General features: G+C 39.7%; 1 protein-coding gene across 1 annotated transcript; it reads left to right on the top strand.

The window, feature by feature from the left end:
• Positions 1–21,696: 21,696 nt before the first annotated feature.
• LOC104116343 (large ribosomal subunit protein eL18y-like) lies at positions 21,697–24,585 on the top strand. The gene is made up of 5 exons (XM_009627180.4): positions 21,697–21,830; positions 22,046–22,135; positions 22,222–22,350; positions 22,442–22,624; positions 24,229–24,585. Exons 1-5 carry the CDS (start codon positions 21,828–21,830, stop codon positions 24,385–24,387), a joined length of 564 nt encoding a protein of 187 aa, XP_009625475.1. The 5' UTR covers positions 21,697–21,827; the 3' UTR covers positions 24,388–24,585.
• The last annotated feature ends 890 nt before the right edge of the window (positions 24,586–25,475 follow it).

Raw genomic sequence — 25,475 nt, forward strand, 5'->3', positions numbered from 1 at the left:
AACAATAACAACCAGAACTAAATAACTCAACAGAATAGTGTTTCACAATTTAATACTTTGCCTCAATATGAATCACGACCTTTATAGCTCAATACTAGTTTCATCAACAAGATATTCAAAGAATAATAATTTCAAGTAAAGAAGTCACAGTTAAATAATGAATAAGGAATAGAGGAAACAACAGCAACTTCAACTAAACATGTAGGGTAATTAACAAGTAGGAGATAACACAAGTAAATCATGTGAAGATAGCCTAGAAATGATGAATATAACATGTTAAGGTAACTCAATTAAGGCATAAAAGGAATATACATAGCTAAAATCGGTAAATTTCCATATTTAGCCCATGCACACACTCGTCACCTTGGGTATACGGCTTTCACATATCACAGTTATCACAAACAACACCAATCCTAAGGGGATACTGCCTCACACAAAGTTAAGCAAGACACTTACATCAAAACGCGCTAACTCAATCCACTAGTAGGCCTTTCCCTCGATTATCCAACTCTGACCGGCTCAAATCTAGCAAAAGCAACTTCATACCATAAATATAAGCTATAGGAAACTATTTCGAATCATAAAGTTACGATCTTTGCAAAGAAATAAAAAGTCAACTCAAAGAGTCAACCAAGGCTTATGTCTCGGAACCCGACCAAAATTAAAAAATCCAAACACTCATTCGATAATGAGTCCAACCATACAAGAATTACTCAAATTCGACCTCAAATCGTCTTTCAAAACTTCAAAATTTAATCTAGAAAGTTTTCACAATTTTTTCCCAAATTTCCAACTCAAATCACTAATTAGATGATGAAAATAACAATAGATTCATGAAATATAGTCCAATCTGGGTTAGAATCACTTACCCCAATGATTTCCTTGAAAAACTCTCGAAAATCGCCTCACATTGAGCTCTCTAGGTCCAAATTATGAAAACATTTTGAAACTTAAAATTTGCTGCACATATGCTCTTCTTCGCGAACGCGGAAAGTGCCTCGCGTTCGCAGAGCACAAAATATGTTGCAGCCAAAATTTCTCATACGCGAACGCGAGAACCCCCTCGCGAATGCGATGACCAAACAATCCCAAGCTTCGCAAACGCGAAGCCTCATTCGCGAACCCGTAGACCAAACACGTGAGGTCCCCCCAGCCTTCCTCTCTCATTCACGAACGCGGCTCCCTACCTGCGATTGCGATGCACAAACACACCGAACCTTCGCAAACGCGTGGCCTTCTTTACGAGCACGGAGAACAAAACTCACCTGCCTCCCAGGTACTCTTCGTGAATGCGAGACTCTCTCGGGAATGCGTATCAGGTCACCAGACACCAGAAAAATCTACAACTCTATAAGGCCCAATCCGCAATCAACCCGAAACTTATCTGAGGCCCCCGGGACCTCAACCAAACATACCAACAAGTCCTAAAATATCAGACGAACATGCTCGAAGCGTCAAATCACATCAAACAATAATAGAACCACGAATCGTGTATCGATTCAAGCCTAATGAACTTATGAACTTTAGAATTTCAAAACTAATGTCGATTCATACCAAAACCACTCCGATTGACTTCAAATTTTGCACACAAGTCATAAATGATATAACAGACCTATTCTAACTTTTGGAATCGAAATCCGAACCCGATATGAATAAAATCAACTCCCGGTCAAACTTTCCAATCTTCCAAACTTTCAATTTTCTAACTTTCGCTAATTCACGCAGAAACGACCTACGAACCTCCAAATCGGCATTCAGACACGATCCTAAGGCCAAAATCACCATACAGAGCTATTGGAACCATCAAAACTTCATTCTTGAGTTGTCTACATAAAAGTCAAACATAGGTCAACTTAATCAACTTAAGAATCCAATTTAGGGACTATGTGTCCCATTTCACTCCGAAACTCACCCGAAATCAAAACCAAACACCCTGGAAAGTTACATAACCACAATATAACATAGAGAAGGCTATAAATAGGGGATCAGAGCTGAAATACTCAAAGCAACTGACAGGATCGTTACAAATACAAATAAGCTCGGATTGGATCGATTTTTTAAGTTCGATTTCGAATTAATAAGTTTACATACTTTGAATTTTCGATTTTGAGCCTATAAGTTGAACTCCTTCTTCTTCTTCTTCTTCTTAGAAAAATAAATATTTAAATCAAGCATTCATGTTATATTGCCTTAATAGTTCCTCATTCTCATTATAATCATCCAAATAAAGTGTTCATGCGAGCAATAAAATCATTATTAAGGACATACAACAGAAATATTAATAAGTCCATAAGAATTAACAATAGTAAAATTAATCATGTCAAATAGAAAGTATTATGATTGTGACTTAGTAGTTAATAATAGATATATGAGCTAATGTCTAATGGATAGGATATTTGATTTATTAGTATTGACATATGGGTAATGGACTAATGTTTAATGGATATGACTAATAACTTGTTTGGATGGTTGTTACATGTTGTATTGTATCGTATTGTTAATTTAAATATAATGTTTGTTTTGATTGTTGCTTAAATTTTATTGTATAGTATCGTTTAATCCTTCGTTACGTAACGATGAAAAGTGTCACTTTATGGAATGACCGATTTGGTATGGTCGCGTCGTTACCTTATTTTTTCCTCTCATCTTGTCGTTCCTCATTATAAAATAATCTTATTTTATCTTTTACCTTATCTTTTTATACAATAATTTTACCTCGTACCTTATTTTTCTTTATAATATAGCAAGTTTGTTCTTCATATTTTTGGTGCATGACATCATGAAACGACGACAAACAATATAATTTATCCAAATATTGTATATATCAAAATGATACAGTATAATACAAATACAATAATATACGATACATTATGAAACGATACATAACAGCCATCCAAACAAGCTGTAAATATAAAGTATGAAATTTTGAATTCTTGAATATCCAAAAATCCAAAGTATCAAATCCAATCTGAAACCCAAAAGTTTTAAAACTTAAATCTAAGACCCAATTCACAATTTGAAACCCCCAATTAACTAAAAATCAAAATATTTGAATTTCGATTCGAATTTTGTGTTTTCCCAAATTATGCCCACCCATATGCATCACATAAATCGGGATAGAGGATATACTAATTATACTCCCTCCAGTCCACTTTAAGTGAATTTTTTGGCCTTTTTTGTGGTCCAAAATATTTAATTTTTTCAGATATCAAGGAAGAATTAACTTATTCTTTCCAAAGTTGCCCTTGGAGTTAAGAGCCTAGGAGTAGTTTGTTATATTTCTAATGAGCAAATTAAGATTAATACGGTCAATTTTATTATTAATTAATATTAAAAGGTGAATTCATTAATATGTGTGAAAAGAGCCAAAAAATTACTTAAAGTGGACCGAAGGAAGTATTTCTTATTTCCACTATGTTTGACATGCGTTGGTTCGGAATACAAGGGTCAAAACACTTGATTTTTTTATGTGAATTTGGACATACATTTTTCAAGTTTTTAAAAATAAAAATCGCATATATACAAAGTACGAAAAAAATATTATAAGTCAAAATATTTTTTTTGGTGTTAAATATAAAATATTACTATACACAAATAAAAGTTAATACACCTAAAGAGCACTTAATGCCTTGGCTACCTTTCAGGAAGGGTTCCCAGGACATATATAAGTGCCTCCAAAGAGAACTAAGTATGAAATCTCCGTATAAAGCTCATGTTTACGTGCTCGTTCTAATCCCTTACGCATCTTCACTCGCCCCCTAATTTCTGTTTGTAGCTGTTGCGTTACAAAACTACTATGTAGTATATAATCTTTAATGAGCTTCCAATTCCTAGTTGTCCATGTGTGATAAACCAAATCCCCAAGTACAAAAACCGTAATTTGTTTTTAGAACTTCCTCCAATGCTTGCATTTGATCTACAGTAAGCTTTACATAATATCTTTTCTCTTGGATATCTTGACCAATAGAATTAGTGATAGCTCCCCATAATACAATAGTCCATGCACATTCAGCAAACAAATGGTATAAAGTCTCAAAATCATCACTATCACATAGACAAGAGGTAGTACTTTCACACATAATCCTCATTTTTAACAGTCTTTCATTAATAAAAAATTTAGCCTGCATAGCTAACCAGAGCATAAATGATAGTATTTAGGTAGCAAGACTGCGCCTCAAACTAAGTCTGCAACATCCAGAGAGGATCTATTACCTAGCATAATAAGGTAACTCATTGAGACTGAATAACGACCATAGAAGTTAAGAAATACTTCCTAGTTCTCCATGTCCTATTGTGAAGCCTCTTTCACCCATAGCTCATCCTTCTTCTCAGATATAAGTCAAATTATGTCCCCAATAGAAATCATATAAAATATTCTACAGTTCGTAACATTCACTTCACCATACTTAGGTAAGCTATAATGACCCAATTTATCATTCTGAATTCTAGCATTCTGTTATGTGAGTTGACACAATAAGTAGTATTTACCCTTAAAATGAGTAACAATTAAATTTATACTCGGTTTAAAGGATACGTGATTTAATTTAACACGAATGATCTAAGAATAACAAATAATTGAATTAAAGAAAAACAAGGAGATCAAATCAAATGCGATGAAACACTTAAGCCTGGCGTTAGTTTTGAATGCTGGGAACCGGCTTCGATCGAGCACTCGAGATGATCTCGGTTACAGCTGAAGAACACCTTGAAAAGTAGCTAGAAGACAAAAGTAAACTTTATCGTTTTGAAATGTGCGCCAACATTAGTTAAAAAATAAAAAAGGTTCTCCCCTTTTTATAGCAGGAGAATTTCAACCCTAGTACAAGTCTAAATAAAGTTAAAAAAATTTATCTAGTAAAATACGATCTGCGCCGTAATATCCAGTTGATGGCGGATATTCCGGCTTCTCGTAACCGTTTTCCCTTTAACTTCGATTCTTTATTTTGTTCGAGCTCAATTTTCCAATGTTTGGTCATGCTCGATTCTTGGCGTGTCGTTCGCCCTTCCTGACTATGATCTGTGGGCGCCCTCAGCTTTGCCCGAGCCATCATTAAACTGTGTGATCTCCCCTTTCTTCATCAGAAAATCGGGGGTAACTTCATCCCCAATTTTACCCGTACATAGATAGTCCCTTCACTTCTCGTAGAGTAGATTTATGGGAATGATGAGAAGTGATTGATTGACCTCGCTTTGTTCCTCCGTACCACAAGCAAGTTGGTGAGTTGAAACGTCCCATCAGTTGCGTCATTCTGACTTCAGACACGTGTCAGTTGCCGGTGGACCATCCTCGGCGGTTATCGGATGCGAAACGTCACACATTCATCATTTCTTTCCTATAAAAGCTCTGATTTCCTTTTTTTACTTTTTTACTTTCTGATTTTGAACCTTCTTGAGTTACCCTCAAATTTTTTATCTGCTAATCAATCCTTCAAATATTCATAAGTTGTTTTTCATACCTTCGTATCTTTATCTCTTATCTTCAAACCTTCACACAAAATCTTCAACCCTTCATATCAAATCTTCATATCAACCTTCAAACCTTCATATTTCCAAATTAAGATGGCCAAGACTTCAAAGTCGGTTCCCCAAAGTATTGTTCCTTCGACTTATACCTCGGCCACGGGCACCGGAACCTCCTGATAAGTGGAGATTGTGACTACTTATTTGCGCCTTTTGACTTTCGTTTTAGTTCAAAAATACTTAAAGGTATTCCCGAAAACTGATAAAATATTCTTACTTGCAGGAATATTGGAAAATGAGCCAAAGTGATGAAATTCAACTCAAGAAGGAGTGATTTGGAACAAGGATAAAAATCAAGCAAAAAGGCTAAAGTGCGGACCGCAGAATTTTGTCTGCGGCCGCCGAACAAGAAGAAAATTTGACAGTGCTGCAATGCAAAGTTCGGACCGCACAATAATTGTGCGGCCGCAGAAGTCAAGGTTCAGAGAGTTAGGAATTCAAGACAATCAAGATCTGCGGACCACACTATAATTATGCGACCACAAAAATCAAATATGCGGCCGCACCCAGAATTGTGCGGTCCGTAAAACTCAAGATGTGTGGCTGCACCCAGAATTGTGCGGTCCACAGAACTCAAGAAGTGCGGCGCAGTTCAGAATTGTGTGGCCGCAAAAACCACTCATGTCAAGAGATGCAGCAAAGTGAGAACCGCACACGGAGTTGTGCGGCCGCAGAACCTCCTAAAGGGCAATTTTATCCGAAAATTTCAGCTTTGTATAAATAGACTACTTTCACGAATTAGGTTAAGTTTTGGGACATCTGAAAGTTGGTAGCCGTTTTTCTTTACTGTTTTAGAAAACTTTATCATAGCTTGTCAATTTTACATTGAATTTTCATCTATTTATCATTAAATATGAGTTTAATCATCTTTTCTTCTTTATTTTCTTCATCACCCACTATGAGTAACTAAATTTCTAGCTAGGGTTGTGACCCAACCCTAGTATGGGTATCTAATGGGTATTTGATTTAGGGCTTGTTTATGGTTGGTGTGTAATATTTAGCCTAGTTCTTGTTATAAGTGTAGAATTAATGGTTGCAAACATTGATTAAGCCTATTTGACTTACTCTCTACTTGAGAAAGAGAGACTTAGTCTAGGAAAACTTGGCCAACAAAAAATTGGGATGAATTCAAGAAATTGATAGATCCAATTAAAGGGTTAAACCTAGAAATAGTAAAACCTGACTTGAGCATCTATGAACTGTTTTGTGCATTACCCATTTGGACTTGAGAAAGCCAAATTGGGCAAAACCACTCTATTACCGAGAGGTATTGAGTGGGTAATTGTGTGTTGATTGCTATAATACACCCCGACCAACAAAACTCGCTCTAAAGCCCACACCCCGTTAGGCAAACACCTAGGTAGAAGTCACAGCCCTAGATCTTTTACATACTTGAAAAAAGACAACACCAAAAATATTATTCTGTAGCTTTACATTTACAATCTGTAGCATAACTTAGAAGTAGAATCAAAACACAGTTTGTGGAAGTGCATCTTAGACAATTTACGTGTTTACTCCAAATATATACCTAATCCCATCTACGCTCCCTGTGGATTCGATTCTGACTCCTAGTTGGGTATTATTATTGCAATCGACCGCTTCACAAACCCAAATTGAGGTGTGATTTGGGCGAGTTCAATTTTTGGCGTCGTTGCCGGGGAGCATAAATAACAGATTTAGCTATGTATTTTGTTTTGTGTGTGAATTGTCTAAATTTTTCTTCCGTGTTACTAATCTTTTTGGTGAAACAATTGTAGGTGAAACAATGGCTCTCAATAATAATGACCTCTCGTAAACATGCCTTTGGGGGATGTGGACATGGAAGATGACCAAGTTGAAGAGGTTCCTCCTGAACATCAAGCAAATAGATGAGGCTGTCCGCCTCAAGACAACATTCCCGTTCCACCCTCACCCCCACCAAGAGCGGCTCCACACCGGGTGTTGCCTAATGAAGGGTATGCAAGTGCCATAGTCCCACCCCGCATTAGGGCAGGAAACTTTCAAATCACAAATGTTATGCTCACATTGCTAGAGCAATGGGGATTCTTCACCGGGGCTCTGAATCAAAATGCATACAAACACTTGAAAGGATTTGTGGACACTTGATGGGAGGATAAATAGACAAACGTCTCTGAGGATGCTTTAAGGTTGAGGCTATTTCATTTTTCACTATGGGGGAAAGCCTTGGAATGGTTAGAAAGGTTGCCAAACCATTCCATCCATACACAGGATGAATTGGCGTAGAAATTCATTGCCAAGTTCTTTTCTCCCAGGCATATGGCTACTCTTAGAGACGAGATTCTAGCATTCAAACAAGAACCCAATGAGCCTTTGCATTAGATATGGGAGAGGTATCAAACTATGGTGAAAGAGTGCTCGAATAATGACATGACTGAGGCTATGATTCAACAAACTTTCTATAGAGGGATCAATACTACCAATCAATGCGTGGTCAACCAACTTGCCGATGGAAATTTCATGACAACACCATATGCCGAAGCTTGTGAGATCGTAGATGAAATGGCGGATAATTCATCGGCATGGCAAAGTAGAGCAAATGTTCCTCAAGGTGATTCAAATGTGATTCACCTCTATAAAGAATTACATAATCATGGGCAAGCAATTGTCGAGTTGACCACCATAATGAATCAATTAGCCAAAGCTCAACTTCAAAAATTTCAAGGCCCTAAGAAAGTAAATGTAATGGAAGGAGTAAATATGACAGTGAACAAGCGAAGGCAAAAGGGTCAACAAGTGCAAAACCGTGCGGAACAATATGTGCAAGAAGATAGTGGGTTTGACCAAGATAAATCTTACAATGAACAAGAGAGGAAGTACAATATGTGAACAACTTCCAAGGGCAAAGAAACAACTCTCAAGGCCCGAATCAACAACAATGGCAATCTCAAGGTAATTAAGGGAATTGGAACAGTCAAAACAACCAAGGTAATTGGAATGGTCAAAACAATCAAGGGAATTGGAACAATCAAAACAACCAAAGTAATTGGGGTGGCAATAGTCAAGGATATTGGGAAGGCAACAACCAAGAGGGATGGAACAATAATCAAGGGAATCGGGGGTCGGGTTTTCAAAGGCCCCAGATGTATCAACAACCAAGCAACCCGCCTCCTTACCCTTCCCATGGTCCTAGCTCTTCCAACAATGAGATGGGGTGAATTGAGAACATGTTTAAACAAATGATGGAGAAGAATGCCGACTCCGATGCTCAATTAGCCTCTCACAACATTTCAATTCGCAATTTGGAAGTTCAATTGAGGCAAATCTCGCAAGCTTTAAACACTCGTCCTAAGGGGGCACTACCAAGTGACACGGTGGTGAACCCGAAGGGTAGGAACAACATGGTACATGCCATGGCCGTGACTACAAGGAGTGGAAAATGTGGGGATGTAACCACATCAAGTCAAAGAAAAATTGTGAATGATGAACAAGTAATTCAAGAAGATGGGATTCCAAACAGTGCGGTGCAAGAAAATGACGAAGGGAGAATTGATATTGATGAAAATATGGAGGAGACTCAAGAAGAAGTGAAACCGTCTAGGGAACACATTGTTGACATACCAGAACCGGTAGTGCCAAAGGCTAAGACACCAATGCCAAGGCCTCCTCCTCTATACCCTCAAAGGCTTGCCAAGCAAAATGGTGAGAACCAATTCAAAAAGTTCATTGACATGATGAAGATCTTATCTATTAATATTCCATTGGTTAAGGCTTTGGAGCAAATGCCCGGATATACAAAGTTTATGAAGGATTTGGTGACAAAGAAGAGGTCGATGAATAGTGAGACTAAAGATGACACATTAAGTGAGCGCAATTGTGCACTCAATGGCTCATAAATTGGAAGATCCCAGCGCTTTCACAATCCTTTGCACCATTGAAAATGCTGACTTTGCCAAAGCTCTTTGTGATCTAGGGGCGAGTATCAACTTGATGCCCTACTCAGTTTTTAAAACGTTGGGGATTGGGCAACCAAGACCCACTTCTATGAGGCTACAAATGGCGGATCGTACTATGAAGAGACCATTGGGTATTATTGATGATGTGTTAGTTCGAGTTGATAAGTTCATCCTCCCGACGGACTTTGTGATTCTTGATTGTGAAGTAGACTATAAGGTGACTATTATTTTGGGTAGACCTTTCCTTGCTACGGGGAAGGCACTTGTTGATGTGGAAGCCGGCGAGCTCACCTTCCGGGTCGGTGATGAAAATGTGGTTTTCCATGTGTGCAAATCTATGAGGCAACCGAATAGCAATGAAGTTTGTTCGTTTGTGGACTTGGTGACCGAGGTGATTGTTGATGATACTAGTGCCATGATGAATGTTGATGATACTTTGGAGGCAGTATTGCTTAATTATGATAATGATGAGAAGGATGGCTATGTGGAATGTGTGAATCCATTGCAAGGAATGGGGTCGTGCACTTATGAACCCTGCAAATTGTCCTTAGATCTTGAAAATCGGAAGACTCCTCCAAACAATCCTCAATCGAGGAGCCTCTCACTTTGGAGTTAAATCCATTGCCTCCACATCTCAGGTATAAATTCCTTGGCTCGTGTTCTACTTTATCGGTTATTCTTTCCTCTTGTTTAACTAACGTGCAGGTAGACTCTACTTTGGCGGTGCTACAAAAAAGGAAGAAAGCTATCGGATGGACATTGGCGGATATTTGGGGTATAAGTCCTGCCTTTTGCATGCACAAGATTATTTTGGAGGAGGATGCCAAACCCTCCGTTGAACATCAAAAAAGACTAAATGAATCAATGCAAGAGGTAGTGAAGAAGGAGATCATAAAGTGGTTGGATGCCATGGTTGTTTACCCCATTTTCGATAGCTCGTGGACCTCTTCGGTGCAATGTGTCCCAAAGAAAGGGGGTATGACTGTGGTCACCAATGACAAGAACGAGTTGATTCCTACAAGAACGGTGACCGGGTGGAGAGTGTGTATGGACTATCACAAGCTCAACAAAGTCATAAGGAAAGATCATTTCCCACTTCCCTTCCTTGATCAGATGCTTGATAGGTTGGCCGACCGTGCTTTCTATTGTTTACTTGATGGATATTCCGGCTACAATCAAATTCTTATTGCTCTGGAGGACCAAGAGAAAACTACTTTCTCATGTCCCTATGGTACTTTCGCATTTTCGCGGAAGCCATTTGGGTTGTGCAATTCGCATTCTCGCAGATGCCATTTGGGTTGTGCAATGCACCGGCGACTTTTCAACGGTGTATGATGGTTATCTTCACTGACATGGTGGAGGATTTTCTTGAGGTCTTCATGGATGATATTTTTGTTGTTGGGAATTCCTTTAACGATTGCTTGACAAACTTAGATAAGGTCTTGGCAAGATGTGAGGAGACAAACTTGGTGCCCAATTGGGAGAAGTGTCACTTCATGGTCGAGGAAGGCATTGTCCTTGGCCACAAAATTTCAAAGAATGGTATTGAGGTCGACAATGCTAAAATAGAGGTGATTGCTAAACTCCCACCCCCTACATCTGTGAAGGGAGTGAGGAGCTTCTTGGGTCATGTGGGGTTATATCGCCGTTTCATCAAGGATTTTTCTAAAGTGGTGAACTCCTTATGTAAGCTTTTGGAGAAGGATGCCAAATTCCATTTCAACGAGGATTACATGAAGGCATTCAAATTGCTCAAGTTCAAATTGACTACTACTCCTATTATCACCGCACCAGATTGGATCTTACCTTTTGAGCTCATGTGTGACGCAAGTGATGTGGCGGTCAGAGCAGTTTTGGGGCAACGTATCAACAAAATCTTCCATCCGGTCTACTATGATAGTAAGACCATGAATGATGCCCAAGTCAATTACATAGTGACCAAAAAAGTGCTCCTTGCTATTGTCTTTGCTATGGAGAAGTTTCGCCCGTACTTGATGGGTACAAAGGTGATTGTCCACACCGATCATGCGGCGCTTCGGTACCTAATGAGCAAAAAGGATTCAAAGGCGAGGTTAATGCGGTGAGTGCTTTTATTGCAAGAGTTCAATCTTGAAATTCAAGACCGCAAAGGCAGGGAAAACCAAGTGGCGGACCACTTGTCTCGATTGGAGGAGGAGGGGAGGCCACATGACAACCTTGAGATTAATGACTCCTTCCCCGATGAGCAACTTCTAGCCATTTCAATGACCAAGATGCCATGGTTCACCGACTAAGCAAATTATCTTGTGAGTGGTATTGTACCGAATGATTTCTCTTCAAACCAAAGGAAGAAGCTCAAACGAGATTGCCTTGACTATTATTGGGATGAACCGTATCTCTTCCAGATTTGTACCGATGGTGTGATTCGACGAGGTGTGCCGGATGAAGAACAAGTGGAAATTCTTGAGGTTCGCCACTCTTCACCATATGGTGGTCACCATGGTGGAGCGAGAACGGCGACAAAAGTGTTGAGTTCTGGATTCTATTGGCCTACCCTCTACAAGGACGCTAGTGATCTAGTCAAGCATTGTGATGAATGCCAAAGGGCTGGTGGGATTTCTAAGAAAAATGAGATTCCCCTCACCACTATCTTGAAAATTGACATTTTTGATGTGTGGGGGATTGATTTCATAGGATCGTTCATAAGCTCATGTGGGAACACATACATTTTGGTAGTTGTGGAATATGTGTCAAAGTGGGTTGAGGCCGTTTCTCTTCCCAACAATGAAGCTCGAAGTGTCGTGGCATTTTTGAAAAAGAATATCTTTACAAGATTTGGCACTCCAAGGGCCATTATAAGTGATGGGGGATCGCACTTTTGCAAGAAAGCTTTTGATACCTTACTCACCAAGTATTGTGTCACTCACAAAGTCTCGACCCCCTATCATCCTCAAGCAAGCGGACAAGTGGAAGTCTCCAACCGGGAGATCAAGAGTATTTTGTCAAAGACCGTGAATGCCAATCGGACGGATTGGTCAAAGAAACGTGATGATGCTCTATGGGCTTATAGGACGTCTTACAAAACACCGATTGTGATGTCTCCATACCGATTGGTGTTCGAGAAAGCTTGTCACCTTCCGGTGGAACTTAAGCACAAGGCTATGTGGGCATTGAAGAAGCTTAATCTTAAGTGGTATGTCGCAGCTAACCTGAGGGTGGCACAATTAAATGAGCTTGATAAATTCTGGTACAATGCATACACAAGTTCTTCCTTATACAAGGAGAAGATGAAGTACCTCCATGATAAGTACATCTGGAACAAGGAGTTCAAAGAAGGTGATCTTGTGTAATTGTTCAATTCTCGGTTACAGATGTTTCTGGGAAAGTTGAAGTCTAAGTGGAGTGGTCCATTTGAGGTTGTGAAGGTGACACCCTTTGGTGCATTAGACTTGAAGAATAAAAATGATGAAGTGTTTAGAGTCAATAGTCACCGGGTGAAGCATTATTTTGGAAAAGTTGATGATGGCCACGTTGTGGCATTAATTCATTTCAAGTGATTGATGGTAATCTGTGTCGTGCCGTGACGTTAAATCGGGCACTTCTTGGGAGGCAACCCATGTTTCTTTTTATTTCTCTTTTTCTTCTTTTTAGATAGGTTCTGTTTTGTGCTAACTCGTTTTGAAGTGAATTGCAGGAATGAGTGTGCTTTGCAGGAACTGTGCTCGAAAAAATGGCTAAGTGTTGAAAAAGTGCGGACCGCACAATCTTGCATGCCATAGCAGAAAGGAGTCTGCGGTCGCATAATTCTTTGTGCAGCCGCACAACTGGAGACCCCAAAATGCAACTCTCTAAAGTTTGAAATTGCATAGAATTGGCCAATCTGCGGCCGCACTTGAAATTGTGCGGTCCGCACAAATATATGTGGTCGCACCCAATTTTATGCGGACCGCAGATCTTCAGAAGGACCAGGTAAAGAGTGTGGACCGCACACAAAATTGTGCGGCCGCACTCAGCTGCACCTATAAATAGGCATTCCTCTCACTGTTCCAAACTTTATAACACCAAAGCAAGCACAGTGCACAAAAATTGTTTCAAACATCACACTAATTTCATCATCCTAGATTCTCCCCTGCATCCTTCATCACTGGTATGTTCAATTCCTGTTTAAATTTTTCCAAATTTTCTTAGTTTTTGTTCTTAATTAGTATAGTTATTTTTAGGCCTAAATGTCAGATGATTCATCATGTGTGCTTAAAATTATGTGGGTAATTTCATATGTACTCATTGGGGGTTGGGTAAATCATGTATCATGTCTACTTTGCCAATACCATGTCTAAATTGTGAAAAAATTGAAAAACCTAAGTTCAGTGCCGTTTAATTTTGAAATCTGCGGTCGCACATGAAATTGTGCGGTCCGCAGATCCTTAATTTTAGGGCAAGTCTGTGCATTCAATGTGCGGATCGCATTCAAAATTGTGCGGTCCGCAGAAAATGATCTACGGCCGCAGAAAAATTTGTTTAACCGCAGATCCAAACTTCAGAGAACTGGATTTACTGGACATGGAATTGTGCGGTCCGCACAAGGCAATCTGCGGCCGCACTCAAAATTATACGGACCGCACTTCCCGCTCTTGCCCATTGTTTTATCTGCAACTATTTTATAGTTTGTGTTTGAACTTTAACTGACTCATGTTGCTATGTATTGTAGAAAATGGTTAGATCAAGAGGACGTGGTGACACTTCTAAAGGGAGGGGTGAACCCTCCCGAGGCCGAGGCAGGGGTACCCTACCACTCTCCGTGCAAAGAGTGATTAGTAAGAACGCAATAATAGGCCGAGGTATACAGCCAGAGCCCTCCAAATCAAGTTCATATGCCCCGTTTAGGGAAGCATCAGAGGGCGACTCAGTGCAAAGGCAACATGTTGTGCCAACACAGCCGCAGATGCCCCAGAACACATACCGTCTGAGAGATGAGCCTACCCTTTCTGAGAGTAATTCTGAGGGATCAGAAGGGAACAATCAGGCTACGGAGCCCTCATCTACTCATGCCCCTGCCGCACCCGTCACAATTGATGATGATGTTGATATTCCGGATAACGGTCGGGGGGTGATACCAGAGTTGCAGGCCTGGAGAGGTCAAAGAAGAAGGAAGTTTGGGAAGATAGGTTTGTGAACCTGACTGCATTCAATAGGTTCCGTGAGTGGTGGCCGCAGAGATCGCTCACTCTTGAGCGACAGTTTGTATTGAAAGATCTGGATAGATACAACCCGAATGTGTTAAGACAATTTTGGGGAAGAAAAAGGTGGAAATGGTTCATGAAAAGCATATTGGATGCCAAGGAACACTTAGTCCGGGAGTTCTACGGCAATGTGGCGCACATTAAGAAGGGGACTAAGGTACGGAACTTGAAAGTATGATTTGATCATAGCACCCTGAACACTTATTTAGGGTTCGAGGATATAAAGTCGGTACAGTATTTACAGAAGTTCGCATTTGGTGATGCAGCTCACCCTTGGCTAGCTGAGATATTGGCAGCTCCAGGACCACTACCACCATAGATCACAGCAGGGGTTCCTATTCTGTGGAACACCCTCAACTTTGAAGCAAAAGAGTGGCAAACATTTGTATGCAGTCGCATAGACCCAAGACGGAATGAATACAACCTTCCAATCCCCCGGGCAGTCGTAGTTGCATCTATCATGGTCGGGTTCCCAATTAATATGGGTGCCATCATGTCCACCAACATGTCTCTGGTTGTCATGCAGGGTAAAAGCTCTTATCCGTATCCCAACACTATCCCGGAGTATCTCACGGATGCAGGGGTGGAGCCTAAGAGCTTTGATATGAAGGTAAGGGCTAAGCAGCCCTTCTCCTGGTACTCTCTGAAGGATCCAAGTAACCCGAAAAATAAGGGTAAGTCGACTACTACCGTAGGCCAGTCTGATGAATTGTCGGTGGTAGTTGCAGATTCTGCTGCTATGCCTACTACAGCTTCCATGCCTTCCACAACTGTCGGGCCTTCCACCGAGATAACTACCATGCCACCATGTCTATCTTTAGGGCCATCAACATTGGTATCATTGCCTTCCTCTTTAACTTATCCACTCTCTGCGTTGCGAGTCTCCTAGACGCTGGCAAGTTTCAACAACTGGATGCAGACAGCTTCTGCAAAGCTGTCTAACCTATCCAGTACTATTGCAGCTCGGACCTCTACCTCAGCACCCTAGATTCCTCCGTCAGTGGAGAAAACATTGAAGAAGATTTTGGATAATAAGAAGACCATCATGGATATATTGGTGGCACATGGGGGAGCTATTGAGGAGTTGGGTAAACAGGTGAAGAAGATGAGGAAATCACATGCCTTAAGAAAATCAGTGGACAAATTGAGACAAGAAGTGACCAAAATAGCAGTCGTTGGGGATCTTCCATTTGATTTACTAATGGAGACGCATCCATCAGTACCAGTAGACCCAACAGCAGCAGTGGCACCACCTGGCCAGTCTGAGAATCCAGACCGTGCAACTCACACTGCTGTGGCGGTGCTACAGATGTTCACCAACCCAACTGCTCCCCGAGCAGAGGATGATGAGATCCAGTTGGAGGAGTTTGAGGGAGGTGATGCTGCTATGGATAACGAGACCACATAGGGAGTCCTCTCTACTCTTTCCCCTCCTTATTTTGATTTTTATTAAGTATTGAGGACAACGCTTATTCTTATTCAGGGGGTGATCTATTTTTGATTTGATATGACATTTGACATTAGCCTGACTATAATACTCTCTTTTTATCTTTATTTTCTTTTTCATTATGTATATATATTCCTCCCTCTATATTGATGTATATATTCATTTTCCCATTCTCGGCTTGTATATTCATTTTTACTTTTAGTAGTTACTTCATAGCTTCTTTATTTTGTTTCTTAGTAGTTTAGCTTCTTATTTACTTTAATAGCTTCTCGTTGATTTTATAGCTTCTTTTTATGTTTAAGTGATCAATAAACCTTTGATTTTCTTAATGCCATAGTTCTTTCCAAATGTGATTTTTGTGTGAACCGGGTGGCTCTTCCCAACGATGGATGACATGACAACCTTCTTTAGGGATTGAGTCTTTGATGATTAGGTAAAAAAAAAAAGAAATAATAAATAAGAGGGTCAAGCATACTTCACTTGGTACCAACACACTTAACTACACGCTTATGGTTAAAAACAAGTTCTTGGAAAGAAATGGCTCTAGTTAGTAACCTTGTGACTCTTGTGTTGACTTAGGCAATCATCGAGTGGTTTAGTTGAACCATTAGTGATTTTCAATCTTGAATACGGTTGTTTCGGGCCCTCGCCTCTATCCTCTTGAACAATCCAGCTATGTGAGAGGTGAGATGTTTTGTTACAAGTCCAAGTATCCGTACGAATGGTCTAGAACTTACCTCGAATGTGTTTCTAGGCAAAATTCTAAGTTTTGCTTGGTTTGAGAAATGATTATAGGCTCTCCTTGGACCGTTTTGAAATTTTCCATGGCCCACCAATGATGTTATCCCTAGTCAACCCTTTTGAGCCTAAAGCCTTTCTCATTTGATAACCATGTTACAAGCCTTTACCCGTTTTGTAGTAACCCTCTCTTGGCGCCCGAGATTTCTCTAACACTCATGAGAAGCAAATTGGCGAAAACATAAGTTTGGGGGAGATACGAGGAGTTTGAAAGTGGTATCAAGGTACAAAAAGAGAAAAGAAATGAAGAAAAAGAAAGAACAAAAGAAAAACACAAAAAGAAAGTGAATAACTTGAAGAGTTGAAGGGATTCAAAGAAAAGCAAAAGTGCAAAGCATAGAGAAAACAAAGAAGGAGAAAATGAATATCATGACCAAGAAAGAGTGATGTCAAGTCTCTCTAGTTCCCCTAAGGAAAAAGAAAATGACTCAAAGAGTCGGCAAAACATGAGCCAAAAAGAGAAAATGGAGTGCTTAAGGAAAGATGAACTCGTTCTATTCTAACATTTTCTACCTTAGTCCAAAAGCCTTCATTACATGCCAAAAAAGCCCTACGTGATTTCAAGCTGAGTGAGCTTACATTAGTGGTGATTTACATGAGGGGCAAGCATATGGTACTTAGAGCTGTACTTGTGACATTCTTTTGAGAGTGATGAGCGAACTTTTCACAAATCATTGAATTGAGTACTACATTCTTAAGTGGGATGAGCTAGCGGAGAGTATAGTAGGAGGAGTTTGGGATCCACAGTGACCTACATAAAAGCGAGAACTTCCTTGATGAGTAAAGTCAACCCTTGATGCTCAAATGTCACATTAGAGCTATTTGTGCTTTAACCTTCAAAACATTGCATGGTTGATGATTCATTAGTGTGTGGGTAATTGTTGATCCTAATTGATATGTGTTTGACTCACCTTAGCTTAGCTGGAATAGCTCTTTTCTTTTGGAGGTAGGAATTACCTTATTTCCTTGAGGACAAGCAAAAGCTTAAGTTTGGGGAGTTGATAAGTGGGGATTTTGACTACTTATTTGCGCCTTTTGACTTTCGTTTTAGTTCAAAAATACTTAAAGGTATTCCCGAAAACTGATGAAATATGCTTACTTGCATGAGTATTGAAAAATGAGCCAAAGTGATGAAATTCAACTCAAGAAAGAGTGATTTGGAACAAGGACAAAAATCAAGCAAAAAAGGCTAAAGTGCGGATTGCAGAATTTTGTCTACGGCCGCAAAACAAGAAAAATATTTGACAGTGCTGCAATACAAAGTGCGGACTGCACAATAATTATGCGGCCGCAGAAGTCAAGGTTCAGAGAGTTGGGAATTCAAGACAATCAAGATATGCGGACCACACTATAATTGTATGGTCGCAAAAATCAAATGTGCGGCCACACCCAGAATTGTGCGGTCCGCAGAACTCAAGATATGCGGCCGCACCCAGAATTGTGCGGTCCGCAGAACTCAAGAAGTGCGGCCGCAGTTCAGAATAGTGCGGCTGCAGAAACCACTCTTGTCAAGAGCTTCAGCAAAGTGTGGACCGCACACAGAATTGTGCGACCGCAGAACCTCCTAAAAGGCAATTTTGTCCGAAAATTCCAGCTTTGTATAAATAGACTACTTTCATGAAATTAGGTTAAGTTTTGGAACATCTAAAAGTTGGTAGCCATTTTTCTTTACTGTTTTAGGAATATTTATCATAGCTTGTCAATTTTACATTGGATTTTCATCTATTTATCATTAAATATGAGTTTAATCATCTTTTCTTCTTTATTTTCTTCATCACCCAGTATGAGTAGCTAAATTTCTAGCTAAGGTTGTGACCCAACCCTAGTGTGGGTACCTAATGGGTGTTTAATTTAGGGCTTGTTTATAGTTGAGTGTGTAATATTTAGCCTAGTTCTTGTTATAATTGTAGAATTAATGGTTGCAAACATTGATTCAAGCCTATTTAACTTACTCTCTACTTGAGAAAGAGAGACTTAGTCTAAGAAAATGTGCCAACAAGAAATTGGGATGAACTCAAGAAATTGATTGTCCCAATTAAAGGGTTGAATCTATAAATAGTAAAACACGACTTGAGCATCTATCAATTATTTTGTGCATTACCCATTTAGACTTGAGAAAGCCAAATTGGGCAAAAACACTCTATTACCGCAAGGTATTGAGTGGGCAATTGTGTATTGATTGCTATAATACACCCCGACCAACAAAACCCGCTCTAAAGCCCACACCCCGTTAGGCAAACACCTAGGTGGAAGTCATAACCCAAGATCTTTTACATACTTGAAAAAAGACAACACCAAAAATATTATTCTTTAGCTTTACATTTGCAATACGTAGCATAACTTAGAAGTAGAATCAAAATACAGTTTGTGGAAGTGCATCTTAGACAATTTACATGTTTAGTCCAAATATATACCTAATCCCATCTACGCTCTCTGTGGATTCGATTCCGACTCCTAGTTGGGTATTATTATTGCAATCGACCGCTTCACAACCCCAAACTGAGGTGTGATTTGGGTGAGCTCACCTCCTCTCACAGATTTTATTCCCAGAGGCTGCTCTATAGACAATGACTTCAAGGTCGAAAAAGTCTCCAAGCAAGGAGCCCGGGGTGAGAAGGCATGGAGGTAAGTCTGTTCCATCATCGAGGAGATGCTCCAAATGGTCCGAGAGGATTGCAAATAGGAAAGAAAAACATAATCATTCCCAATCCCGATGAGGACATCATGACGCGTGTGGAAAGGTACTTAAGCGTTTACACGTATCCCTTCATATTTGATTCGATTGATACGGTGATCCTCGATTTTTGTAAGAGGTGTGAGATTTGCCTCGGGCAGATCCACCAGTATTTGTGGAGGGTCGTGACCCTTCTCCGTCACTTTGTCAACAACACAAAGGAGCCTCAGTTCACTGTTGATCATTTGCTCCGAGTTTACAGCCCCCGAATCTTCCGGTGAGGGTTAATCAAGCTCGCTCGACGGGCAAAGAAGGCTCTCTTCTCGTGCATAGACGAGGATAGGGACCGAGGCTGGTAGGGGAGGTTTGCTCGGATAAAGACCAAAGTGATCATTCCCTTCAAGTTCCTGCCGTTCCCCAAGAAGTGGAACTCAAAATGTAAGTCCACTTCCTCTTAAATTGTCAAAGTACTCCTTTGAATTTTCTTCTGTTTCTCATTACTCGTTTCCTTCGATATGCAGTTGTCGCCCGATTCCTAATGCGGTCCCTCATTTCAGGGAGTGGGTGGAGGGCGTATGCAAAAAACTGACCTACTCCAAGCATGAGTGGTGCAAGCTTTCCAAAGGCAAGTAGGAGGCTCGTTCTCATAGTGAGTGTCCCTCTTCTTCTGGTTGAATTTCTCTTTGGGTTATGTTCATCTTATCATTGTTTTGACTAAGTCTTTTCCTTCCGTAGGTTTGCCCAGGACCACCAAACTTCGGGCAATTATCGAGGTTGTGGCCTCGTCTCTATCTGAAAAAACCCCCGCTTCACTGCAGCCTGCTGCCGAGGCAGTTGCTAAAAAGGAGGAGAAAATAAAGAAGAAGAAAATGTCCTCTGACTCCTCGGATGCTTCCGTCGAGGCCAAGAAGAAAAAGATCATAGTCAGGGTTAGAAATAGTACCAACAAAAATTCCTGTGCCAGAGTCCCGATCCCTGAAGCTTTTTATCAGCTCAGAGACTTCCCCGAGGATGATGACATGGAGTTCGTCATTCAAGAACCGATCGATGCCGTATAAGAGCTGGCAACCCCGTAATGAGGCGATCGTAAGAAAGAATCCTCCTCAGCTCGGGAGCTCGAGGAGGAACATGTGGTCACTGCTCCTCAAAAAGCTCTTTTAGTTCTGAAAGAAACTGTCTCGAGGAACGCCGGCGTCATTGAAGTTTCGGAGTCACTATCTCATATGGAGGCTTTCTTAGATGTGGCTTGGGCCATAGGAGAAAAAACCGATCGAGGCATCCCGGGCCGTGGACGAAGCCCTTAATTCATTTTTCGAGGGCGTAGATGTTAGCGAGCTGGAGGACTACTCCGGTTTTGGCCATCTGGAGATCCCAAAAGGGATGCGCTGACTAGGTCAGGTGGGTCGAGTTTGAGCCCAAAGCTCGAGAAGCGGTTTCCCACCCCTAGTGTGGATCCTGACCGGAAGAAGGCGGCCATGTTCACAGTACCGGCGGATACTAGGATGCTATCCGGGCCAGTCGGTGTGGCCACCTATCTATGATCTTTGGTCACCGAAGAGGACCAAGTAAAGATGAACGAGGTAGATGGCCCAAACATCTTCAACGAGGCTCAGCAGGAACACACCAATCTAGTTGATAAGGTAAGAGTGTTTGAGATCTATAGCGAGAGGTTAAACGTATATGCTAACGCCGCAACCACGCAGGTCTAGGAGAAGATAACCCTGATCGACCAGCGTAGGTCCGAAATGGATGAGGTCAAAGCTTCATTTGAGGAGTTGAGGGGCAAAATGGATCTCCTAGCCTCGGAGAGGGATGCCACCAAAGAGGACCTGACATCGACCAAAGTACAGCTCCGGGTGATGAGTGAAAAGTACTTACTTTTAGGTATGAAAAGTACAAAAATAAGCCAAAAGTCAAAAGTTAAATATTAACAACTTTTGGCTTTTAGCTTTTAGCTTAAAAGCTACTTTTTAAAAGTCAATCCAAACACCCTCTGCTTTAGGCTTGATAGGCAGATTGTGTAGTTACTCTAATTTATAAGACTCACCTAATCGGCGACCTGGGCTTTAAGCCCAAATTCCTCATAATGGGCTGTATGAAAAAGCAAAAGAAAAAGAAAAAGAAAAAGAAAAAGCCCAAATTGAGATCAGCTTCTTGTTTAAATTCCTGTCAAACCCTAAGCTGCTATCTTGCTACTCGGCCATATCTTTCTCCAGCAGCGACCTCCTCCCGTTGGCGTTCTCTGACGGAATCAAATGGTTAGATATTCTTTCCTCTCTTTCTAATTAGACCAAACCCAATACATGTTTGCAAAATTTTAAATGGTAAACCACACTTGTAGTCAATCGGATTATCATATTGTGTTTACTTACTACATGTATCTTCTTATTTTCTTCTCATGATAGTAGGTTAAGAAGTAAGAATCAATTTTCTGTTATTTACAAAAAGAACCAATGTTTTTTTTGGTGAGCAGGGGATAGATCTGAAAGCGGGAGGTAAGAGCAAGAAGACGAAGCGCACAGCGCCTAAGTCTGACGATGTTTACTTGAAACTCCTTGTCAAGGTTTGATCCCTCTAACTTTCTCTATTGTTTTTTCCCCTCAAATCTTGTCAAATGTTTGACTAGTGGATTTTGTTGTATGTTAATAGCTTTACCGATTTTTGGTGCGGAGGACCGGAAGCAAGTTCAATGCTGTGATTCTTAAGCGGCTATTTATGAGCAAGACCAACAAACCACCCCTTTCCCTTTCGAGGTTGATATCTTATGCCAAAGGAAAGGTGCATTTCTTCTCCTTTTTGCGTGTATGTGTTGGCGTTCAAATTCATTTTATGGACTGAAGTTGATCCTTTTTTTGATGTTATGTTTTAGGAGGATAAGATTGCTGTCATTGTCGGTACCATTACGGATGACGTTAGGGCTTATGATGTTCCGACACTGAAGGTGTGTGCTTTAAAGTTCACAAAAACTGCAAGGGCAAGGATTGAGAAGGCCGGTGGAGAGTGTTTGACATTTGATCAGCTTGCTCTTAGGGCCCCACTTGGTCAGAACACGGTATTGAATCTTAAGCTTATTGCTCTTTTATCTTCTGATTGTAATTTTCTATCAAGTTTCAGTTATAACCTAGGAAAGTTGGTTACGTTATAAGTTTTGATGTCACTACTAGTTTTCAGATATTGATGCACTATAGTAGCCTTAGATTGGTCAATATAACTACGTTGCTTATTGCACATAGTTCTTCTTGGGAATCTTGTTATGATTCCAAAGATTTTATCTGTGCATAGAGAAAACTGAAAAGAATCCTATCTGCTTGAGCCTTTTCCTAGTTGAATCCATGGAGTTGCGCTCCAATGTTATAGGATAACATCTTTCTTACTTTTCAATTTATTTCTCTCTTTTGGGAGACAAACTTTGGGAAGGCTTTCCCCATGAAATATTCAGGACAAGGAGAAATGTTATCCAATGCAAACAGTTGCTTTATTTTAAGGAATAAGGTTAATGCAACTGTTTGACTTCATTAATTTAATTTCGAGCGTGAGCGGTGCTATATTGCATCAATCTGGGTTGTGTATGACTTGTAAAAAAAAGTGAGTTCTGAATTATATTTGGTTTGTTTCCCGTTTCTTTAGATGTGACTGGCACTTTTCACATTATAAGATATTGGGTCTATTAAGAGTTTCCGACGAGCTTATCTTGATTTCATTAGGCCTGAGAATGTCTCAAATTAGTTTTATATAGTAATAGTTATTCAAAAAGATATTCATTTTGAAGATGGAGAATGTTCATCTTGATTCTATAAGATTGCCTATTTCATGTGACTTGATATAGAAGCGTTTGCATGAATTACTTAGGCATCAAGAAGAACACTTCTTTTGTTCAGATATAGTAAATTCCGTTGGTTAAAATTGCCAAAAAATGGGGCTAACAAAGTTGAAACTTAAAAAAGCTGTATGTGCGTGTTGCAACTTGACCATTGTATTACCCAAGCATCAGGATTTCCAATTTACATTACATACTGGAGTAAGTGCTGGTTTTGAAAATCCATGTGACAGAGAAAGACATGTGATGTGCTCTCAAAACAATTTTCTTTTGTATTCATTTGATTTTTGAATTGGTCAAGTGTCGCTTTGATTCTAAATAATTTGCTATGTCACTTAATACTAAAACTGTTAATTGCATTTAAAAGTTTACCAGCAGAATTATTTTTAATGCTTTTCAGATGCAACAAAGATGTAAATTAAATTTGCCCTAATAAGGTGCTTACAGAGTAGAACTGTAGAAGGCCGTGCAAGCATTCAATTTTTGAACTTAATATGGTTGGTTGTTGATTGTGAAAATTCATGCTACTCATAAAATGCATGGTATACTTTGTTGCGTGCATGTTATATATGCTTAAATTGTGCAAGTTTGATTTTATGCTTGGTGGCTACAAATGCATTATATTATCCATGCTTTCCACGTTGGAAGAGGAAGTATAAGAAAACACCAAGCCAACTACTTCGGCTTGTTTCGTGTCTCCTGTCATACATGGCAAATGGATATACGTTCTTGTGTTTCTTCTAAAAATGAAGAGTCATCACTGTCTCCTCATGATTACTGAAATGACTTCAATGTCAATATACGAAGTCTTGTGTTAATATTAGTATGTGAATGTGCAGCTTCTCCTCAGAGGTCCTAAGAATGCTCGTGAAGCAGTGAAGCACTTTGGTCCAGCACCTGGTGTTCCACACAGCCACACCAAACCATATGTGCGTTCAAAGGGAAGAAAGTTTGAGAGGGCACGTGGAAGAAGAAAGAGCAGGGGTTACAAAGTTTAAGTTGATTTTCATTTGTACTTTCAGGTTGGCTTAAGCAATTATTGCAGCAATAGAGATTTTGAAGATTACTATCCAGTTTTGGAATTTGCTTGTGTTTACTTATTTTTTTAGGATATTTTAATTCTATGAACATCCAATTTTGCTTCAAGTTGGATTTAGGGTGTGATTTGAGAATCGAACTTAACTGCTTTTGGTTAATGCACAGTCTGATTTGAGTTGTCGTGGCTGAACCCCACATCGAATCTGCTACGAATCATATACATAACCACAAATTAGAGTATTTGGCTATATAGAAGTCATTGAAAATGTTTTCCGTTAAAAGTATTGTTTGATGTTTGGTTAATAAGTAATTTCTTTTTTCATACAACATGTTTGGCCTTAATAATAATATTAGCTTATAGAATTGCATATTGATGAAAAGGTTGAATAATAATGTTAGCATATTGGGTTGAGCAAGTGATATGAAATCCAAAGTTAAAGATAATTGTAAAGAAAGTGATTTTCTTCCATAAATGTGAAGCTATTTTCCATTGTTGATTGAAAATAATTTTCCTTGAAAAACATTTTCTTATAGCTCCATTAATCACAAACCGGTATTTTGAAAAGCATATAATACTAGTGGTTCTACCTATCATGAAACGAGGCATAAACTTCACAAATCTTTTGAATTTTCATACTTTAAGAACATAAATATAGATTAGAATAAAGATGTTATGGGGTGCATATATAATATATAATGTATGTATATCCATTAGTAAATATTGAATTCGACGGGCTATTTAAGTAAATTCTCAAAAGTATACTTTACTAGTGGCATCTTTGGACATATGGGGCTTTACAGCCGAATGCATGCCAACTGCCAAGTACAATAAATGTAAAATTTCCTCCTTTAAAGAAACGTAAGTGTACTATATCTCCGCATACATGTGTACGTACATGTTTTTCCTTTTCCTTATTACTATATGTTCACTTCATTTAATGGCAAAAAATGAAATTTAGACCAGAAGAAAGGCGTGTAACTCTATGAAATTAGACTAAATGTAAGTGCAAATTACCCTACTGCCCTACATAGTATGACAGGATTTATA

Source organism: Nicotiana tomentosiformis, chromosome 12, assembly GCF_000390325.3.
Source record: "Nicotiana tomentosiformis chromosome 12, ASM39032v3, whole genome shotgun sequence".
NCBI lineage: Eukaryota > Viridiplantae > Streptophyta > Magnoliopsida > Solanales > Solanaceae > Nicotiana > Nicotiana tomentosiformis.

What these genes read in the sequence shown, in the direction of transcription:
- LOC104116343 (XM_009627180.4), top strand. An exon ending in TATCTTATGCCAAAGGAAAG is followed by an intron (nt 22,351 to 22,441) that starts GTGCATTTCTTC and finishes GTTATGTTTTAG; the next exon opens with GAGGATAAGATTGCTGTCAT. An exon ending in CCCCACTTGGTCAGAACACG is followed by an intron (nt 22,625 to 24,228) that starts GTATTGAATCTT and finishes GTGAATGTGCAG; the next exon opens with CTTCTCCTCAGAGGTCCTAA.